We start from the raw sequence: 20,868 nt of genomic DNA on the forward strand, positions 1-20,868 counted from the left end.
TTGCTCTGTTTATGTATGTGGACAGCCTGTCCACGATAATAGCTGAAGGCTGGTGCTACTGGATCATGACAAGTTATACTCCAAACCAGCCAAACTGGTTTTGTTCATGTGTTTGGGCAGCCTGTCCAAGATAACAGCTGAAGGCTGGTGCTACTGGTTCATGATATGTTACATAACATTCTTCCCAAACCAGTTTTTTTAATTTACGAGCAGCCTGTCCACAATAAATTGTTAGCATTTTGTTTCTGTTTCAAGAACTTCAGAAAGCCTCCGTGGTTCAGGCAGCAGCACATCAGCATCTCACCCCTGGATACCGTGGTTCAAATCCCGGTCACTCCATGTGAGATTTGTGCTGGAAAAAGGGGAGGCAGGACAGCTTTCTCCAGGTACTCTGATTTTCCCTGTCATCTTTCATTCCAGCAAGACTCTCTATTAACATTTCATCTGTCAGTCATTAATGAAATGAAACAGCGTATGGCTTTTAGTGCCGGGAATGCCCGAGGACAAGTTCGGATCGCCACTTGCAGGTCATTGCCCCAGAGGAGTGCGACAGGCTTCGACAGCTGGCACATTTCCTATCCTTGCCGCTAGATGGGGCTTCATTCATTCCATTTCTGACCCGGTCAAATGACTGGAGACAGGCTGTGGACTTCCATTTTCAAGATCTTCAGAAGCCCTCAGTCAACGATCTCGGTCACTCTGATGAGTCTAGTGTCAGACCTAAGACGAAACGCTGGTAAATAGAGCAGACACCTGAAAAGCCTTACATCTGATATGTTTTTGACATTTTTGACATGCTCTATTGGTGAAAAATATCTAATTCCCTCCATGGGAATTTAGAATTTTTCATTCGGAATTGCTAGGCGGGCAGTCATTCCATTGTGGAGATTTATCTCCCGTATGCAATTATCAGACTGTGCCTCTTATAAGGGATTCTGATAAGTTCACCTGCATACACCCCAGCGTCAGTGGGTAGGGTCTGACACATCCCACTCTGATGAGTCTAATGTCAGACCTAAGACAAAACGCTGGTAAATAGAGCAAATGCCTGAAAAGCCTTACATCTGATATATTTTTGACATAATGGAGATGTATTGAATAGCTGGTGTTAATGTGGGTTCTGTTGCTGTTAGGTCCTTTATGGGATTGGGGTGTTTGTGGTCATCAGTTCCATGCTCTAGTGAGTCTGGAAATGGCCTGATCATCTGTGTCAGTATGGGGTCTGTAAGATTGTGTGGTATTATAATTATTCAAGAGTAGAGTCGGAATAGGTACTCCAGGACATGAAATATGCTACTATCCCCATTTTGCATTGCATAAATGGAGAATGAATAAGGCAAAATCATGCTGGTGTATACGTAAATAACATTCCTCGCGTAAAGGAAATAATGCATGGGATAGGATGTCCAAATGAGTAGTATTGAAAGTGAATTATTAAAGCACATCGTAAGTTTTGTTTTAAATGGATAATGTGCATGTTATTAAACTACATAAATTAATGTACCTACAGTTAATCCTTCCTAACGTAAAGAACATGTATAATGGTAGAATAAAGAATCATTAACTTATTGCTGCATTTGCAGTGCTTATTAACCCCATCAAAATTCAAGTTTGCATGCTGAGTGGCTCAGGTGGTTAAAGCATTGGCATCCTGGCCCTTACTTCGCAGCCATAATTCTGGCTCAGTCTGGTGGTATATTAACCTGCTCAAATACATCAGATTCCTATCAGTAGACTTACTGGCATGTTAAAGAATACATGTGGGACAAGATTCCGGCACCTCAGATCTCCGGACGAAATTTCGGCACTTCGGAGTCTCCGAGAACCGTAACAATTAGTGGGAGGAAAGCAATTAACATTATTATTATTAAAATAAAAGCTATCTGTCACAATCAAACTTTGTAGCTCTTAATTTGTCAGAATATACGAGAAAGAAAATAGTGAACTGTCAACAACTCCAAATTATTATCTGAATTGTTAATCATAACTCTGAACACGACCCCAAAATTACTTGAACATGTAGTTCGAAGGTACTGTTCTGTTAGGAGGTGCTCAAAATGTCGTCTGTTAACTCGACGACTGACTTCCATGTGGTGACAGCATAAATCCCTCGCACACCTCTGTCAGCGCTCACGGTTATGATGGCATCCCCAATACGTCGTCTTACAGTAAATTCATAGGGATTTGCACTTGGTACACCAAGTCTTTGAGGTGTGTCCAGAAATATAAATCTAGTAGATTGAACTCGGATGAACTCGATTGGCAGCTGACGGGACTACACCGACAAACCCACTGATTAGAGAAACGGCGTTCTAGTGTTCGATGAGCATACATGCTGAGGTGAGGAGGTGCCCCATCGTGCATGAGCCACAGCCGCTTACGTATCTGTAGGGGAACATCATCCAGAGGCTCTGGCAGAAAAAAAAAACCTGCATAAAATGGAGATAACTAGAGCCAGTCAGTCGTGCAGGCAGCTCTAATGGTCCAAGAAGCAGATCTCCCAAATTTACAGCCTTAATATTTTTAGAAAACTTGTGCTGGAAATGACCTTGGTGAATGGCATTGAGGGTCTTCTTCTGCTCAGGTATGGGCATTGTGAAAAATAATTATACCCCCCCGCCTTCGCTTTTGGAGATATTCAACTTAAAAAAAAAATAAAAAAAAAATTTCCTATCCCATCGTCTTACTGCGACTAGGAATGGGAAAGAAGCAACCGTGGCCTCAATTAAGATACAGCCCCACCATTTGCCTGATGTGGAAATGGGAACCTACGGAAAACCATCTTCAGGGCTGCCGACAGTGGGGTTCGAATCCACTATCTCCCGAATGCAAGCTGATAAGTACGTGACCCAAACCACGCGGCCACTTGCTCGGTGAGATGCTGAACTTTGTGGTAGTGCTGTGGCTACAATAGCTGTTCACGCAATGTACGATGAGCAGTCTAGTTAGATGTACCTCCTTGTCTTGCCAAGCTCCTTGTGCTTATAGTCGGTCCCTCTTGGACAAGTTTTCTTTTAAATCCTTCTTCCCGCCAAAGCTCCGATGGATTGCGATGCGATCCACGGCACTCGATCCGAGAATGAAGCAAGCCTGACTCCCAGAGCCTCTGGCACACAGCGGTGAACGTTCAGCTATTGGAAATACGGCTGTTTGGAAATCTTTCTATACAGCTTGGTAAACGAGGTGAACATCAGCTAATTCGGCACATCTAAATGTTTCCGTTATGTAATCAATTGGCTACAGTGATGTTGTTAGCCCATGACTGCAGGACAGGTGACAACAACTTGCCACTAATGACAGTGGTGCAGGTAGCATGGAGTCTACATCCTGTGTGTCACATTCACTGGTTCATGCACTACTGCTGAGTATAACGTCACTTGGATTGCTTGCATAACAGCTGCGTAAGATCATTTCGTCATCTGATTGGTAAACGTAGAGTTAACAGTGTCTTGAGATTCAAACATATTACATTTAAAATAAACACAATAATGCATTTTGGAATAAATCAATGGTGCAAAGGCATGTGTAATAATAATAATAATAATAATAATAATAATAATAATAATAATAATAATAATAATAATAGGAAGAAGAAGAACTGACTACTCGTAATTAATCCTCTGCCTAGAAAACACTCATCAACCATGGATCTCAGTGGGTGTATAATGTCCTAAATATGGTGAAACGGATGCTCTAATGCCGCGTTGATTTGCTGGACGGTAGAGCGCTGGCCTTCTGATCGCAACTTGGCAGGTTCGATTCGGCTCAGTCCAGTGATATTTGAAGGTGCTCAAATACGTCAGCCTCACATAAGTAGATTTAGTAGCATGTAAAATAAGTCATGTGAGACAACATTCTGGCATCTCGGTGTTTCCGAAAACCGTAAAGGTAGTTAGTGGGACGTGAAACCTATTATTATTATTATTATTATTATTATTATTATTGGTGTTTTATTATTACGAAAGCTAGACCGGTTTACGAGTACAGTATAACCTCATCTCGCACGTGGGCTGTCACCCCTCTTCCCCAGCGAAAAGGGGAGGAGCACACCAAGATGCGTTGGCCTACGACAGCAAACAGATTCAACAACTCCTATACTCTGCTACTGTAGTTGAACACGTGACTCAACGACACGAGGACAGTATGACATAATCAGCGTTTCCTACTACGGCAATTCAAAACACATTAGGTCCTGAAATATTTGGCTCATTTATAGGGAAACTAATAGGACAAGGTAAAACGTATATAGTATGTGTTGTGGGATGTACTTTTCTTCACCGACTAACAAGATATCTGCATGTATACACCTAACACCTTGTATATGTAAATAATTTTGATTCATCATATGATAATTAGTGAGTTTTGATGCCTGCCCTCTTGATGAAGCTGGGAAGCTGAAATGAGTTCATTGGGAGCTGAGAAGAACTGCGACTGTTGTGGAGAGAGCCAATCTGTTTGAAAACGGCAGTGTATGAAGAAATGGAGATTGTTCTTGCCCTGTGTGTTTTCATGTTTGTCCTTGTCTCCTTTCTGTTGCTCCATCTTCCCACTCTTGACTTGTCATTGTTTTTATCCTTTCTTTTATGTTCCTCTCTTTCTACATATAACTTGCAACCCTAGTTACATTGTACAAGAAATAGGAAGAGACACTTGCATGATCCAGATATACATCTTTCTAAGAACCTCTTGAAGATCTCTGTAGATGCATGACAACAACAACATTGGGGATATAGAGATCAGCATTTTGGGACTCTGTCCAGTGTATAAAAACTTCTGAGATAACTTTCGCTTTTGTCCTTGTCTCCTATTCTATTGTACCCTCTTCTTACACTGACGTGTCATTGTCATATACAGTATGTTGACTGGTAGATATGTCAATATATATGACTTCAATTGACAACTTGTTTCTTTCCAATACCGACTTGTCATTGTGTTCATCTTGTTATGTGTTCTTATTCATGACTTGATTCTATCCTTTGCTTCCACAAGATCAGAACATTCAGCCTCGTCACATCAGACGGCAAAGCGCCCTTGTTAAACTGTGGATCAGGATGCTGAAGAACAGTTACCTCCCACTACATCAGGATACAGATGAAAATGCTGTAGTGAGACTGAAATCAGGAAAACCTATCTGGAAGACGGCAAAGGAATTAGTTAAATCACATTTTAAACCTGACGAAACATGGATACTTGAATGGTCTCAATCACACCCTCACTGCATTGTCAACATCAGGGATCCAACTAAAAAGTTACCTGGGTTCAACCTTCCTCGCCCTATCTGGAGCACACTTAACAGGATATGCTGCGGAGTCAGAAGAAGTGCTTCTGCTCTACATCAGTGGGGCTAGAAAGACTGCAAACCATCATTCACATTCTGAGGGACTACCCTCTGCGAGCTTTTGCTGGTTCCATTGAGGACATACATTGTGTGACTCCTGAGGCATCCTCTTGGTTGAAAGAGCTGGACATTCGTCTGTAAGAGACTGGAAGTCCTTTGTATTAACCTTTTTAATGTGGGCTTTGTATATATATATATATATATATATATAAAATATATATACACATAGAGTAGAAGTCTGTTATAGCGAGTAAAGGATACGGCGAGAATCCCGTTTTAATGACAGGTTTTTTGATGTCCCTTCAAAATTCCTATATGAAACTGTACAATACCCTAGTTACATCGAGAACCCTTTCACTGAGTCATCCATTATTATGCGAGGTTTTAACGTGTTTTATTTTCTGTTCATGGTATTTCTACATTTCAGCATAAAAACTAGCAAAAAACTATCGATTATTTTTTTCCGTGTAACTCTCAGTATTCCACAAACTAATCTACGGTAGATATTTGTATATTACTGTGATCGTTTTACACAATTAGATTATAAAACCTTCCACAAAAAGATCGACAAACATTTCAGCAGCGGGTCTCTTGCAAAGGATTTTATTGGTACCGTTATACTCTCGTTTGTATCAAGCATTCACACGAAGTGATAGTCCTTTCAGATGTCACAGATTATTTTGTTATCGATAGTTATACTCTTCAGTGTAAGTGGCTAGCAAAACACTATCGATTATTTTTGTCCGTGTAACTCTCGATACTCCACGAACTAAAGTACGGTGAATATTTGTACATTAGTGTGACAATTTTACACAGATTATAAAACCTTCCACGAAACGATTGACAAAAATTGCAGTAGTAGGTTTCTTGCAAACAATTTTATTGGTACCATTATACTCTTGTTCATATCAACAATTCACGCCAAGCTGTTGTTCGTTCGGATGTCACAAATTTGTTGGGTTGGTCAACCTGATATGGTTATGCATTGTCGCAGTGAATAGTTCTTTATTGACCTGCTATTTATTTATTTTTTTGCTATTTGTTTTACGTCACACAGACGCAGATAGGTCTTATGGCGACGTGACCTGCTATTATTGCTGTCAAAAATTGTTGTTCCTCGTGGTGTGACTGTATCCTACGCATTTATTTATTGCTGTCGTACGCAGAGTAAAACCACTTCTTGTGTTGCTTAAGTCTTGATTTCCTTAGTGCTCGTGTCTAAAATTACTTTCTGTGTGAGATATGAACAGACTGTGCTATTGTTTTTTTAAAAGATCAAGTTTCTTTCCGTAACGTGCAAAGAAGTCGTGTAGGCGGCGCTATTAGTGATATTAAAAGCAAACTGACTGTACTCTGTAGTGCTGATTTAAATTTCTGTATGTCTTCAGTTTTTGGTACTGTGAACAACATAGTTCAAACTGTCAGCTATTTCTAAGCTGTGTTTGGGGGGGAGGGCTTTGTTCCTTTTAAAAACAGTATCTGTAATAAAACAAATCCACTTTGTTCTGCTGTGACTTAACATATTTCGATGTAGAGTGGGAAACAAAAATAGTTAGATTTGGCTACAAAATATGAAATTCTGCAGGCTTGTGAAAAAACCAGTGTGAGCAAAAGTGCAATAGGCAGGCAGTATAATTTAACATCTTCGACTCTATTTACTATCCTTAAAAGTAAGAAAAAAATCAAAGACACTGTTTTAAAAGATAGCATTCCAAGCCAGAGTAAAAAAACTGTGTGTTGTGGACCATATTGACCTTGAAGCTGCTCTTTTTGTGTGGTTTACCCAGAAGCGAGTTGCAGGAATTCCTATTTTAGGGCCCGTGTTAAAATATAAGGCGCAAGACTTGGCTCTGACTAAATATTTCAGACTTCCAGTGCAGCGATGAATGGTTAAACCTCTTTAAAGGCAGACGTGGCATTTCGCTTCACACAATAAAAGGCGAATTGGGAAGTGTAGACGAAAAAAACAATCAATGACTGGCTTCTAATTCTCCATGAAATTTTTAAAAGGTACAAGCTCAACGATTTCTACAATGTTGATGAATCTGTACTTTTCTATAATTTATTACCCCAAAGGACTCTTGTGGTGAAGGGCGACCCATGCAAAGGTGGAAAACGCAGCAAAGAACAACTAACCATTCTTTTGTTCTGCAACATGGACGGTAGTGATTAACTGAAACCATTTATTATCGGCAAGTCATCCAACCCGCGAGCATTTAAAGGCATGTAACATTCCTTGCACGTATGAAGCAAACACAAAAGCATGGATGACTGCTTTTTAAGCAGTGGCTTCAAGCATTTGATTCGAGAACGGGATCGAAGAACAAAAAAGTCGTTCTTTTTATAGAAAATTGCCTTGCTCATCCAAGCTGCGGTATTTTGAATTGGTATTCCTACCACCAAATTGTACCAGTGTGCTACAACCACTTGATCAGGGCATATTTAAACTCCTTAAACACCGCTTTTGTAGCATACTGGTCAACTCATTGATGCATAGGCTTCAGGTAAAATGAGTACTGAAATGGAATGTACTGGAAGCTATCCAAGGTATCGAAGTGTCGTGGGAAACCATATCTCCCACTGCAATTTCTGCATGTTTCAGACACGCTGGCTTCCGACGAAGTGAAACAGAAAGCGAAATTATTGAGAAGGAATTTCATCTCGAAGTGCCAGATAGCTGGAATAGTGTCTCTTCTCAGTTGTAAGTCACCTGTCAATTTGATGATTATGAAAAAGCTTACATAAGGGATTTGCGCTAAGGGATTTGTAGGAATGCAAGCAACAAAAATGGTTTCATGACCGGGGGATGTTGCGTATTAACTGCTAAAGTATGAAGCACATCTCTGCCTTTATTCAAGGAGCTCTGTAGAGTGCCACAATAAAATGAATAAAGCGGAAGCATACAAGAAGATAAGAGAAATTTCTCAAGGAAGTGGACAGCTTTTATATTTATTACTGTATCATAACCTGTAAGTAAACACCATCCACAACGTTCGATTTATGACTATCTTTGCACATTATTATTATTATTATTATTATTATTATTATTATTATTAGCAAATTCTCCCAATATTGGAAGCAAATAACACGATCAGTATTATTATTGAATTCCTAATATGTTTTCGTGCAATAAGATACGAATTGCCGGGCTGAGTGGCTCAGACGGTTAAGGCCGTGGCCTTCTGACCCCAACGTGGCAGGTTCAATCCTGGCTCAGTCCGGTGGTATTTGAAGGTGCTCAAATATGTCAGCCTCGTGTCGGTAGATTTACTGGCACGTAAAAGAACTCCTGCGAGACTAAATTCCGGCACCTCGGCGTCTCCGAAAACCGTAAGAGAGTAGTTAGTGGGACGTAAAACAAATAACATTATTAATTAAGATACGAATTTCCCTTGCATTGCTATATTTTTTATTCAAATCATGTACGTAAGTGCAGTATAACATAACCTCTGCAAATGATGTTAAGGCAGTAAATACGTTACAAAAATTATGTAGAGAAATATCGAAATCTAATTTTCCATGTCAATTATACCTTACTGCGTGTTTCTCATCCTTTTAAGAATATATCACACTGCTGGTCCAAGAACCACAATTGCTGGTTGACTTTCCTCCACATTAAAACAAAATTCTATCAAACCTTGCCAAATCTTTTCAAATCTTGTCAAACCTTCAGCAATGTTGAACAGTCTTTGACAAGATTTGAAATTTTTTTTGTGAAGTATTGTACTGAAAGAAAAATGTGATTGTGTACAACAACCAATTTTAGTTGTGTGTTTCTGAAGCCTAGATTTAAATTGAACACTATCATCCATATCGATTTCTCACTACGTCCACTACCCACACTAGCGAGCTATCTCGCGCTGCCAATTATTAATCCCCATTGACTGGTGAAAAGAATTATTCGAGTCGAAATGAGAGAGAACTTGCCTTCATAATTCTTCTTCGTAAGTGCGTAAATAAGGTGACAGAGAGCTTTCGTTAGCTCGGTCAAAATAAAGGCCAAAATAACTTATATCAGTAATAACTTTGTAATTGGCCTTGCATACCACTAACTACTTTTATCAGTTTTTGGAGATGCCGAGGCGCCAAAATTTAGTCCTGCAGGAGTTCTTTTACATACCAGTAAATTTTAGGCACGAGGCTGGCGTATTTCAGAACCTTCAAATACTGCCGGATTGAGCCAGGATCAAACCTACCAAGTTGGGGTCAGAAGGCTAGTGCCTCAGCTGTCAAAGTCACTCAGTCTGGCAGTTGATTTTAGTACTAGGTACAGTAAATAAATGAAAATGTGATACATCTCAAGATACAACAGTATGCATCATTGATTTCAGAGATTAGTTTATTACCACGTCGGGTTAAATTTCAGAAAATCTGTTCCCTCATAAATTTACAGCGAAATAATAATAATAATAATAATAATAATAATAATAATAATAATAATAATATTTTTATATTATATATATTTATATATATAATATTTATATATAATATAAAATATTATTTTATTATTATTATTATTATTATTATTATTATTATTATTATTATTATTATTATTATGCTTGGACGTACAATATGTTTCCATGATATGTGCATGGTGAAGTATTTGTTTTTTTTAATATCTCTTCTGAAAATTATGGAAAATTGGGTATAACGACAATCTGCTATAGCGAGTAAATTTTTTACCGTTGTAAATTCTCGCTATAATGGGCTTCTACTATATATTGTACTAGGAAAGGTTTATGGGGCCAGAGCATGGGAAGGATCTCGGGTAGTGTGCAGTTACTTATTGGAGCAGGTACAGAGAAGAATATTTTCACAAGGCTAATAATAGTTGGCAACGTTTTTTGACAAAAAAATGAAATATAGGGGCAGTTATATTCTGGGACATCTGCTTGATGTTAAAAATGTATACCAAAATGAATACCAATTTTCCGAGATCTTAAATACCCTATAGTTCATCTAGGATCTCTTATATAAATTTAAATTCCAAAATAACACTTTGTACATAGAACTTCAGTTAACCAAATTCCTAGATTGCGTAGAAATTAAGTCCATCACTTGTGAAGCAAACCTACAGTTTTTCTAAGATTTTTAAACATAATACTAACACACACTTTCATTAATAATTTGATAGTTCAAATAAATGTTTTCAATCACTTGCTGTAAACTCCTACAGTTCATCTAAACCAATTTTATAAGAAAAGAAAATAGTGCACTTGTTTTATGGCAAGCCTATAGTTCATCTAAGTGAAATGACTTCAGTTTACACAAATTTTAAAGAAAATCTATAGTTCAAAATAAGACCTGAAATCTTCCTGAATAACCTCCTACAATTATTAGGAACAGTAGGATTAGACTCCATACGAAGCACTTTTCTTTTGACGAGTGTAGCACTATGAATTATTGTTTTGTTAATAGTCAGTCGGTGTCTAAGTGGAATTACTCACTCAAAAAATATATGATAAACACTCATATCACCTACAATCTGCTTATAAGGATTGATGAAGTACTGTCCTGCGGCTTGGTGACTGGTACTTTCTGCAGCATGCAGCCAAGACTCGAACTCAACACCAGCGGCGTGACAAGCTTCATCCAATGAAAACACCACATTATCATCCCTCGTCGAAACCACTCTCGAAGAAATCACGATTAATCCCACGCTGGGCCCTGTTTCCTAAAACTAACTAATAATATTAGCTAATAATATTAGAACTCATAAAAATAATTATTAGTTAACCAAATTCTGTTTCATAAAGATTTACACATGACTAATAATATTAGTTCATTAGTCAGCTGATACAAATGGAGGTTAGAATTGGTCTGTTGCATATGTTCTTGGTTTGGGTTTGTTCCTCGCAGTAGGCTAATGCTTGACTACAACCGACTATTAATCCACATGTTCAAAAGGCTCACTTGATATTTTCGTTGTTGTGACTTCAATACATATAAAAATGGATAAAAGAAGTGAAAATAATGTGAGAGAAGAAAGTTACTTTGCAGAAAGTGATTGAGTTAAAGCGTCAACTATTCGCAGCCTTTTGCACACTATAACCCTCCTTGTTCCTTTTACTTTTTTATTTCATGTGCTCTTAAAAATCTCTGTGATGGACAGGCAAAATCTTTGTTTACTACGCCCTATTGATGGGGGCGGCAGGATAACAGCCACGGTATCCCCTGCCTGTCGTAAGAGACGACTAAAAGGGTTCCCAGGGCTCTCAACTTGGGAGCATGTGTTGGCGAACATGGGGCACCGAGATGAGTCCTGCCATTGCTTTAACTTCTGCCAGGCTCATTTTCATCTACCCTTCTAACCTCCCTTGTTCAACTCTTGTTCTTTTCCAACCCTGACAGTATTAGGTTGCGAGGCCGAGAGAGTCTTTCATTTTCACGCCCATCGTGGCCCTTCTCTTTCTTTAGCCGATACCTTCATTTTTCAAAATGTCGGATCCTTTCCATGTTTCTATCTGATTAGTGTTATTATAGATGATGGTTGCCTAGTTGTAGCCTACTTCCCCTTAAAACAATAATCATCACCAGCATCATCTTGGTTTATTTGTGGTATAAGCCAAGATTTTAAAGGATACCTGGAGTGTCTGAGCACAACTGCACTAGAGAAACACAATGATACTGTGTATCACTACCAACCGGTGGAGTGCAATGCGAAGCTACTATTTTAAGGTTATGCTTCATTCCTTGCAGTGGAACGTTCTATTACCAATCCTATCAAGCAAATACTCAGTAGTTCTGTAATCTAACCTAAATCTCCCATTGTATTCATATGTTTGTTATATTCCAGTACAGGCTGTTTTTGACGTAACATTTATTGACCGGTGAAAACCTACACTTGTTCCTTATCACTATTTGAATCAAAGTCGACCATTTCAATGATCTTCAGGATTTTATGCCAAAATATTAAAATACCGCTCACTTTGGTTTCACTAATAATATGAATTATGAGTCAAAATACACTCATGGAAATAATCCTAATAATATGAGTAACTTGTTTTAGTCATGCTGTCTATGAAATAATTTACTAATATTATTAGGAACATCTACTAATAATTTCGACCCATAAACTAATAACTAATATTATTAGCTAATAATTTTATGAAACATAATACTAATTGTACCGGTTGGTACACCTATACGCCGCACATTTGAATTTTCCGCCTTAAAGTACTCCTCTACAGCTGAAACTCTGAACTTTAAAACTGAATTAATTCAACCGTTTATCGGAAGATGTCACTGTGTTAATTTCGAATTGTTTCTGTTTACTAATTATCAAGAAGTGTGGACATTCTCTCACAGATGTCTCTACCAAAAACTATGATCATGCACCTGGTGCGAAGTGAAGGAACTTTTCTTGAAGATATTTTGTATTCATAAGTTGTTGTCTTTACTAAATTTCGTTCTTTTGTTGGTGGTTGGCAATATTAATCCTTTCTTTCCGCTTGTTTTGAATTTACCCAATCAGTAATTTCTGTAATTAATATCCCTCCAATCACAGGTTTCTTCTTCATTTTTGACTTGTAACTTTTAGCAGACCAGTAAACGCATGTGGGTGTGTCTTAATTATTCATGAAAGGTCTCGAATCTTCCACGAGTGTATAAAAGCTGCTGATTTTCTGGTCTCTCAGCCACTCGTACAACATCTAGCTTAGTGTATGGAAGAATAGCAGGAGGCGGGAAGCGCCTCTTTCATCAGTCAGCAGCCCTTCAAAAAGGTAATGGCCGTTTAACATCTTTATTTTCTTGCTAGCTCAGCAGTTTAATCCTCGGGGAAGGTCCGAAACCGTTTTGTTGTAACCTATACCATTTCGATGTAAAATTTTTCATGTTACTTTAACTGTAAATCGGGGATAGAGAGTGCTTTACCCTCTCGAGCTTCCCTTCATTCTGATTTGAGGTGACTACGTTTTCATAACCGATTTTCTTCTCCTTCTTAATGTATTAAAATTTTCTTATACGAGTCACCTCCCTAGTGTGGGAATAGCCCCTGTTGAATTGGCCTAGCGCCACTTAGGTTTTAACAAGCTTTCATGTAGGAGTGCAAGTACTCGCCTCCATTCAGCTTTGTATCTTGGGCCATTAACTTAACCCGTTTTTGTTTTCCTTCCTGCGAAGGCCCAGTAGATTGGGTATGAGATACCCCTGTTCCATTATAAGTTGTGCCTTGATGGCAGTTAAGTGTAATAGTCTGTTATTGCCTTTAATAGGCTTGGACGATTGAGAGCGGGTCAGCTCTTTCTGGTATTTTGAAAGGTGCCTCTAGGAGGCTTGACATTACCATGTGGGAGCAAGTGCTCCATGTAATGAGGAGTTTTCTGCCCTTTGGTAATTTGTGGTTGTGAGCTGAGAGCTCAGAGATTGTAAAAGGTGGGGCTTGAAGCCCAGATCATTAATTTGTCTCTAAATCCTTGCTTTTCTGGTCTTGTACCTGATTATTGGATAGCTGTTGACTTGTTGTACTCGTTAAGTTTTCAAATTCTACGTAGAAATTTGTTAAATCTTGTTGTCTATTGAAAATATAACCTTTATTTAAATGTTTAATTCATCTTTCGGACTTGTAGTTAGACCCATTCCAGCCCGCACCTTCTTTCACATCTGCTGTTCAACAGATACCTCGGAACCCTAATATTATTAGTTAATATTATTGGTTTCTTACTAATAATATTAGTGAAAGATGTTTTATGAAACAGGGCCCTGGAGATGACGTTCTGCGTAGTGTTATATCACGACACTTCGCCAAGATTTCCGATGTTCTTTTAAAGAGAAATGTTGAAACACAGAAAGTTCAATTGGCACAATATAATGGTCTGTAGAACTCTTAATTATCGTTAAAGAGTTGTATTATACACTGACATAAGTCCTAATGCCCAGTTTGTACTCTCACTTTTGTTTTACGATGTTAAATACGTGACTCAGAATATCACAGTCTATGCTACAGTGTGATCCATAAGTCAAGTTAATGCAATAATGACCTACAGTCGTTTTCAAAATGGAAAGCACAGTCTTTCACTCACAGTTTATAAAACGAATTGCACACTGTCACAGTTCATAAGTCACTGATTAAATTCACTTGTAGAGTAAACATCACAGTCCATGAAACACTCGAGAAAATGCAATTAATATTGCTCCTAGAACAATCTCTTGAATACTAATGTTCATAGATTAAGAGGTTTTTATGACTGAATTTGCATCACACGAGTTCGTATGACCTAATATTGCCATAAAATGTCCTTAACCTTTAGTTAGTTTCTCATGGTAATAGTCGAAAGTTCGAGAAAATACGTGAAAAATAGTCACATTTAATCCTGTCAATTCTTGAAAATTCTAATAGAATGGTATTTCAAACAGTTCACAATCATAGTAGTATACGAGAAATGCGTCTCAGAATTAATTAAATTATCGTAAATTGGAAGTTTAGTTTATTACGCACAATGTCCTAGTATGCTGTCACTGTCAATGACAAAGTTCAAAATTATAGAGATTGCCAAAGTCCACAATTAGGCATAGATATCAAGGATAATTTAATAAAAAACCACCTATTCAATACTTTCCACGTTTAATGTGGTTATTATCTACATGATTTTATGTAGACTTATTTGGTCAGGTACATGTTTCACCCATTATTTTGGGCATCTTCAGCCTGTAAACAACCTTTAGGTCAAGGTTTGGGACCTTTTTAACCAATATAAACATACCAATATATACACTATATACAACATATACATTATATACAATATATACAAACATAAGTCAATACAGTAAAGTTTTTTGGTCCTAATCTATCTAATATGGAAAATGTCCAAAACTAAAATGGATCTTCTTTTCGGTGAAGAGGATTGCATATCGGGGTTTATGTGACCCCTATATCATATTAAGTTCTTGACGTATCGTGTCTGGTGACAGGATGTGTCGTCAACAATAAGTGGAGATTTGAACTGATTGTAGGTTGGTCAAGATTGAAAATATAAATTTAAATTAAATGTGTTTTTAACTTGGCAGTTCTATTCTGGTTAACTTAAAATGTTCAAAACTAAAAATAAAATGAAACGGATCTTCTTTTTTCTTGAGAAGGGGTGATATTAAAACTGGAGCTTGTTTGACCCACGATTTTCATTTTCATGTTCTTGACGTAACTAATATTTAAATGTGTTGTCATGCACAAGTGGAGATTCAAAAGCCGATTGTTGTAGGTAGACTGGTCAAAAACGTTGTGAATGAAACTGTTAGCGTCTTGACTTTGGGTCTCATGTAACGTCAAGGAATTGACAAGAGTACAATATTTAGCTGTTTCATAGTTTTAGGCTGCTGCTTAATTGGGAAGAAACATCCTAGACACTTGATACAATCTTGTGTGAAAATTGTTCCCGTTGATGTGTTGCTTGGTCTTTGGGAGGGATCTTAAGAATATTTGTTCAGTTAATACTAGATGGATCTGTCTGTTCCGGCAGCGCCTGTCTTATCACCATTTCTACTCCTGGTGTTGTACTGGTGCGGTAATGGAGGGGCGGGGCATGGAGGGAGAGTGGGGGTAGGCTGGTCTATGGGCGTGTGTGCTGTTGCTGGAGGGGAGTTTCTAGAAGCAATATGGGCGGGTTTAACTTTTGGCATGATGGATGAAACATTTGAGTGTGGAGATTTAAATAATTGAGGGATTTTGTTTTGATCTGAATTCACGATATTAATTAATCTAGGTGTTAATTCGTACAAAGGATTTTTAATTTCATTGACGTCATTGAGATTTTCATTTTTATTGTAGGTTTGGTCTAAAAAGATGTGTAGGTGTTCCAGTTCATTCATTAATTTCCCTTTACCTATGCTTCTAATGATGGTAAGATCTTTCTCTATGGATGTAAAGTGATGGCCCGTTTCTCTCATATGTTGGCTCATCGCTGAGTATTTATTGTGTTTTTGAGCGTTATAATGTTCCAGATATCTCGTGTTAAAGCTGCGGCCAGTCTGTCCGATATAGGAAAAACCACATTGTGTACATGTTAGTTTATATATGCCGGACCTTGAATAATGGTTGCTATTGTGATTGACCTTGTTGTGGTTAAAAAATATGTTTCGATTAGTGTTAACTGTCCTGAAGGCTATATTGATATTGTGCTTCTTTAAAGTATTTGCGATCTGATGGACGGCTGGGTTGTTATATGTAAATGTGGCGAAACTAGTTTTTTTAGGTTTTTCTGGGATGAGGTTAGTGGACAATTTAATTTTGATTTTATTAATCAAACGGTTGACCATATCTATTTTAAACCCGTTGAGTTGAGCAAGATTCCTTATGTACTTCAGTTCAATTTTTAAATTGTTGGGAGAAAGAGGAATTTTTAAAGCTCCATAAATTAAATTATAGAAAGAGGCTTGTTTTTGGGACTTGGGGTGTAGGGATGAATTTATAATAGTTAAGGGAGAGTGTGTAGGTTTCCTGTATATTCGAAAATCGAAGGTATTATGTCCGCGTGTAATAGTTAAGTCCAAAAAGTTTAATGAGTTCCTAACCTCATCCTCTTTAGTAAACTTAACATTGGGGTCAATTTTGTTTAGGGACTCCAAGATCTCGTCACTATTAGTGACATTTTTGTCGAAAATTATGAAGGTATCGTCTACAAATCTCAGCCATAAACATACGCCTTTTATTTGTGTTATAATTTTTGTGTGTTCTATTGTGTCCATATAAATGTCTGCTAGGATGCCAGAAAGAGGGTCGCCCATCGCTAAGCCTTTTTGTTGGTAAAACTTTCCATTGAAAGAGAAAAGGTTGTTGCTTAAGACAAAATTTAATATCTTCATGAATTCTTCAATTTCCATCTTACTAAGGCCGCTGTGTTTATTGATATTATCACTGATAATTCTTACAGTTTCTTTGGTAGGGATGTTTGGGTACATATTTACGACGTCATAGGAGCACATTGAGTGATTGGGGCGCAGCTTAAACTTGTTTAAAATTTCGCAAAATGTGAATGAATTTTTTAAAGGGTGTTTATTATTGAATACGTAATGTTTTTTTAGAAAGCCGTGAATGAATTTTGATACTTTATAGGTGGGGCTGTTTCTACAGTTTATGATAGGGCGTATTGGAATGTCCTTCTTATGAATCTTTGGTAAGGCTCTGGCTGTCGGAATACTAGGGTTCATGTTAAAAAGTTTTTGTTGTTCTTGTTCATTGAAAAGAAAGTTAGAACTTCTTATTAGAGTTTTTAGATTTCGCTGAATTCTCGTGGTTGGATCTTTGTTGACTATTGTGTATATTTTGTCCTTAAAAAAGTCTTCTGTTTTTTGAATGTATGTGTTTTGATTTAGGAGAACTATGGATCCTCCTTTGTCCGCTTTTGTGACAATAATGTTGTTGTCGTCTATTTTCTTTTTTACGTTCTGGATCAATTTTTTATGGTCGAAATTTGAATATGCGTTTATTTCTTCCGCTAGTTTTGGTAGTTTCTTTTTTACCTCAAATCTGGTATCATTTTGTGTTTCTAAAGGGAGTTTAGAAATGTTAGCCTCGATCTCAGCTACTGTGTTGATAATATCCGTTTCTTTTTTCCTGCTAGGCCAGTTATGTTTTAAGCCTTTATTCAAGATCCCCATTTCTTCTTCAGAGAACTGTACGTCTGTCAAATTAACTACTGTGGGTGTATTGTTCTGTGAGGGAGCCGCTTTTTGCGTGTCTGAACTACGTTTTGGTAATCGTGATTGGGATGCTTTTAATTGAGATAGTTTCTTGTCGAGAGTAACTTGCTTCCTATCCAATAAAGCAATCAGTTTATTGTCCACATGTAGTTGGAAAGAGTTCCATTCTAACGGATGTAAAGCCTGAGCTAACGCTAAATGAACTCTATATAACTGCAGATTTAAAAGCGACTTCTTTTTATATGACGCTTTAATTTCATTTCTTAACCAAACGTCGTTGACCTTGTTTTGAACTCTAATCAAACTTTGGTTAGATAAGTTTTTTCGCTGTGTAGGTTTCAAAAATTTTGGGATCAATTTTAGTTCTAGACACTGTTGTAAAGTCCACAATACCGTCAACTGGTAAGTTAAGCACTTGAATTCTCAATTGTACTTCAATGCACAGTCTCTATCATAAATTCACTTGGTTAAGACTCTCGTAAATCTTATACAATGATGATTCAGTCTGAGAAAATTTTATAACATTTCACACGTCACAACGCGGTTGAAACTTCACTTGCGACGACCTTGCAAATCTCAAAGTTCTAGAGTGTAACTTTCATAGCGCGACGGAGCATAGTGGCATCTAGTCATGAGTTGTAGAGTTTAAGATACAGTGACTATACACTCGGGTCGTCGACCTATTTATATCCGGCTGGCAGCAGCTCTCTGTGTCAGGCGACAAAGGGGTGGATATACATCCCAAACTTCAACTCGTTATATCTTTGAAACCACTAGGCTGATTATTCTCAAATTTGCAACGTTCTACTTTTAAAATGTAAGCTACAATTTGGTGTTAGCCTCATATTTATTGGTCAAGTCGTTGAGAAGTTAAAAAATTGTTTCGAGACGTTTCGGCGGGGAGGTGAGATGCATGCGGGTTGACGTCACTCTACCTTGCCCCTCTCGTGCTGTCTTCCTCACGCAGAGCAGTATGGACGAGAACGTTCTCTGGTACAGCAGTTCGGACATCGTAACTTAGCCGTTCTCTAATGAATAAAGATTTTACAACACATATATGCCAGGGCCTATGCCTTTCTGGTACAATATATATATTTTTTTTCTTTTTGGGTGTGTGCCAAAACGTGTACATAGAGTCGATTGTCAACTGTAGCATCATACTCTAAATAAATAAATAAATAAATAAATAAATAAATAAATAAATAAATAAATACAACTTGCACATCTTTAGTGTAAGTTGCCTTGAGTTCAATTTAGCTACACCGGGCGAGTTGGCCGTGCGCGTAGAGGCGCGCGGCTGTGAGCTTGCATCCGGGAGATAGTAGGTTCGAATCCCACTATCGGCAGCCCTGAAAATGATTTTCCGTGGTTTCCCATTTTCACACCAGGCAAATGCTGGGGCTGTACCTTAATTAAGGCCACGGCCGCTTCCTTCCAACTCCTAGGCCTTTCCTATCCCATCGTCGCCATAAGACCTATCTGTGTCGGTGCGACGTAAAGCCCCTAGCAAAAAAAAAAAAAATTTAGCTACATTTGTTGCTGATCAATTCAGTATAGGTACTTACTAAATGCTCACATTATTAGGTTGCATCTTAAAGCAAAGGGGTAATGAGTAGTGTTACCTTTTTTTACAGAGGAGTAGTATCCCTCCATTGAGCGACGTGCTGTCTGACATCCGAGCACAGTGTGTGCAGTTCGCTTCACTGACATTGCAGGCTGTGCTGAGTGAAGAAGAACCACCTCGTGCATCTCCTCTGCTTTCTCCAGTCTTAAGTCAGTCTCTTCCCCGAGGGTTCTTACCTGAACTTGTTGCACGCACTCATCTCCACCAGGATACTTTTAGCAAGGTATGTGTAACAATCAATATAGAGTGTATATTATTTTCTCCCAAATACCATGTTGGCATAAACATAGCAACAAATTTTTCCATGAAATGCATTCATATAACTCTGCTGGTCTTAAGTACCCAACCTAACATTGAAAAGAAAAAAGAAAGAAATCTTTTCAGATTGTTAAATGCAGAAAGTTGACCAGAGTCTGCTTTGAAGATGGTAGATGATTTTAGATGAAGAGCTATCATGATCATCTTGTATTGGAAAAGACTTGATGGTGGTGGTGTTGCTGGATACATATAGACAGTAGATCCTGTACAGTTTAGTTCACAGGGGAGACAGACAGAAGGATATGGGGTTTTGATCTGGTTTGTAGTGAGTGAGAATGTTTTTGAGGTTTGTGTGTGCCTCAATGTGACTGGAGCTTTTTGAAAGATTTTAGGTTTGGGGTGAGGATAAGAGAAGGTTGAATACCGGTACTTGTAAATTGATTTTGTGGAGACCATGATACATGGTTATGAAGGCTGTTGTTTTATTTGTTTGGGGTACCTGGGGCTAAGTACATGGCTTGGAAAATCTGGCAATCAATCAGTTGGGTTGGGTAACCCCTAGCAGCAATGACCTTTCTCAGGTTGCTATAACGATTGAGCAAATCTGTTTACCCCATTCATTTATTCCATTCATTCATTTATTGTAAAATTGAACAAAATATTTACAATATATACAAATTCACATGGCAGTGGAACAATAAAATATCCTTAGATCCAGTTCCTGTATTGCAAGAAGAAATCGGGCGCTCCTAGTTCGTATGCTCAAGCTTTACTCTCAAATATTATGTGCTGAATAGATTGAGAAGGAGCACCACAGCTTTTCTGCTTAGGGTGAAATTTTACCCCACTTGAAGAAGGATTTAGCACATACTTTGATTGGTGCATATCCTATTAAGTGTTGACTATGTTCTTCAAAGATCAAACCCAAGAACAGATTTACTCTCTTCTAGAAATGACCTGTGCTGAGGGCTGATTTTGGTGACCCACTCATCTTTCTGCAGAGCATTCATGC

The 20,868-nt window shown here is 38.0% G+C and overlaps 1 protein-coding gene across 2 annotated transcripts in view; it reads left to right on the forward strand.

Annotated features, from left to right (window-relative positions):
* The window catches only part of Ube4B (Ubiquitination factor E4B), a 287,660-nt gene that overhangs the window by 65,888 nt on the left and 200,904 nt on the right, over nt 1–20,868 (forward strand). For both annotated transcript variants that reach the window (XM_067136402.2, XM_067136403.2), the window contains exon 6: nt 19,609–19,821. In XM_067136402.2, the coding sequence (XP_066992503.2) occupies nt 19,609–19,821 (213 nt within the window). The remainder of the gene's footprint in view (nt 1–19,608; nt 19,822–20,868) is intronic.

The sequence above is a fragment of the Anabrus simplex genome, chromosome 1 (genome assembly GCF_040414725.1).
Source record: "Anabrus simplex isolate iqAnaSimp1 chromosome 1, ASM4041472v1, whole genome shotgun sequence".
Taxonomy (NCBI): Eukaryota; Metazoa; Arthropoda; class Insecta; order Orthoptera; family Tettigoniidae; genus Anabrus; species Anabrus simplex.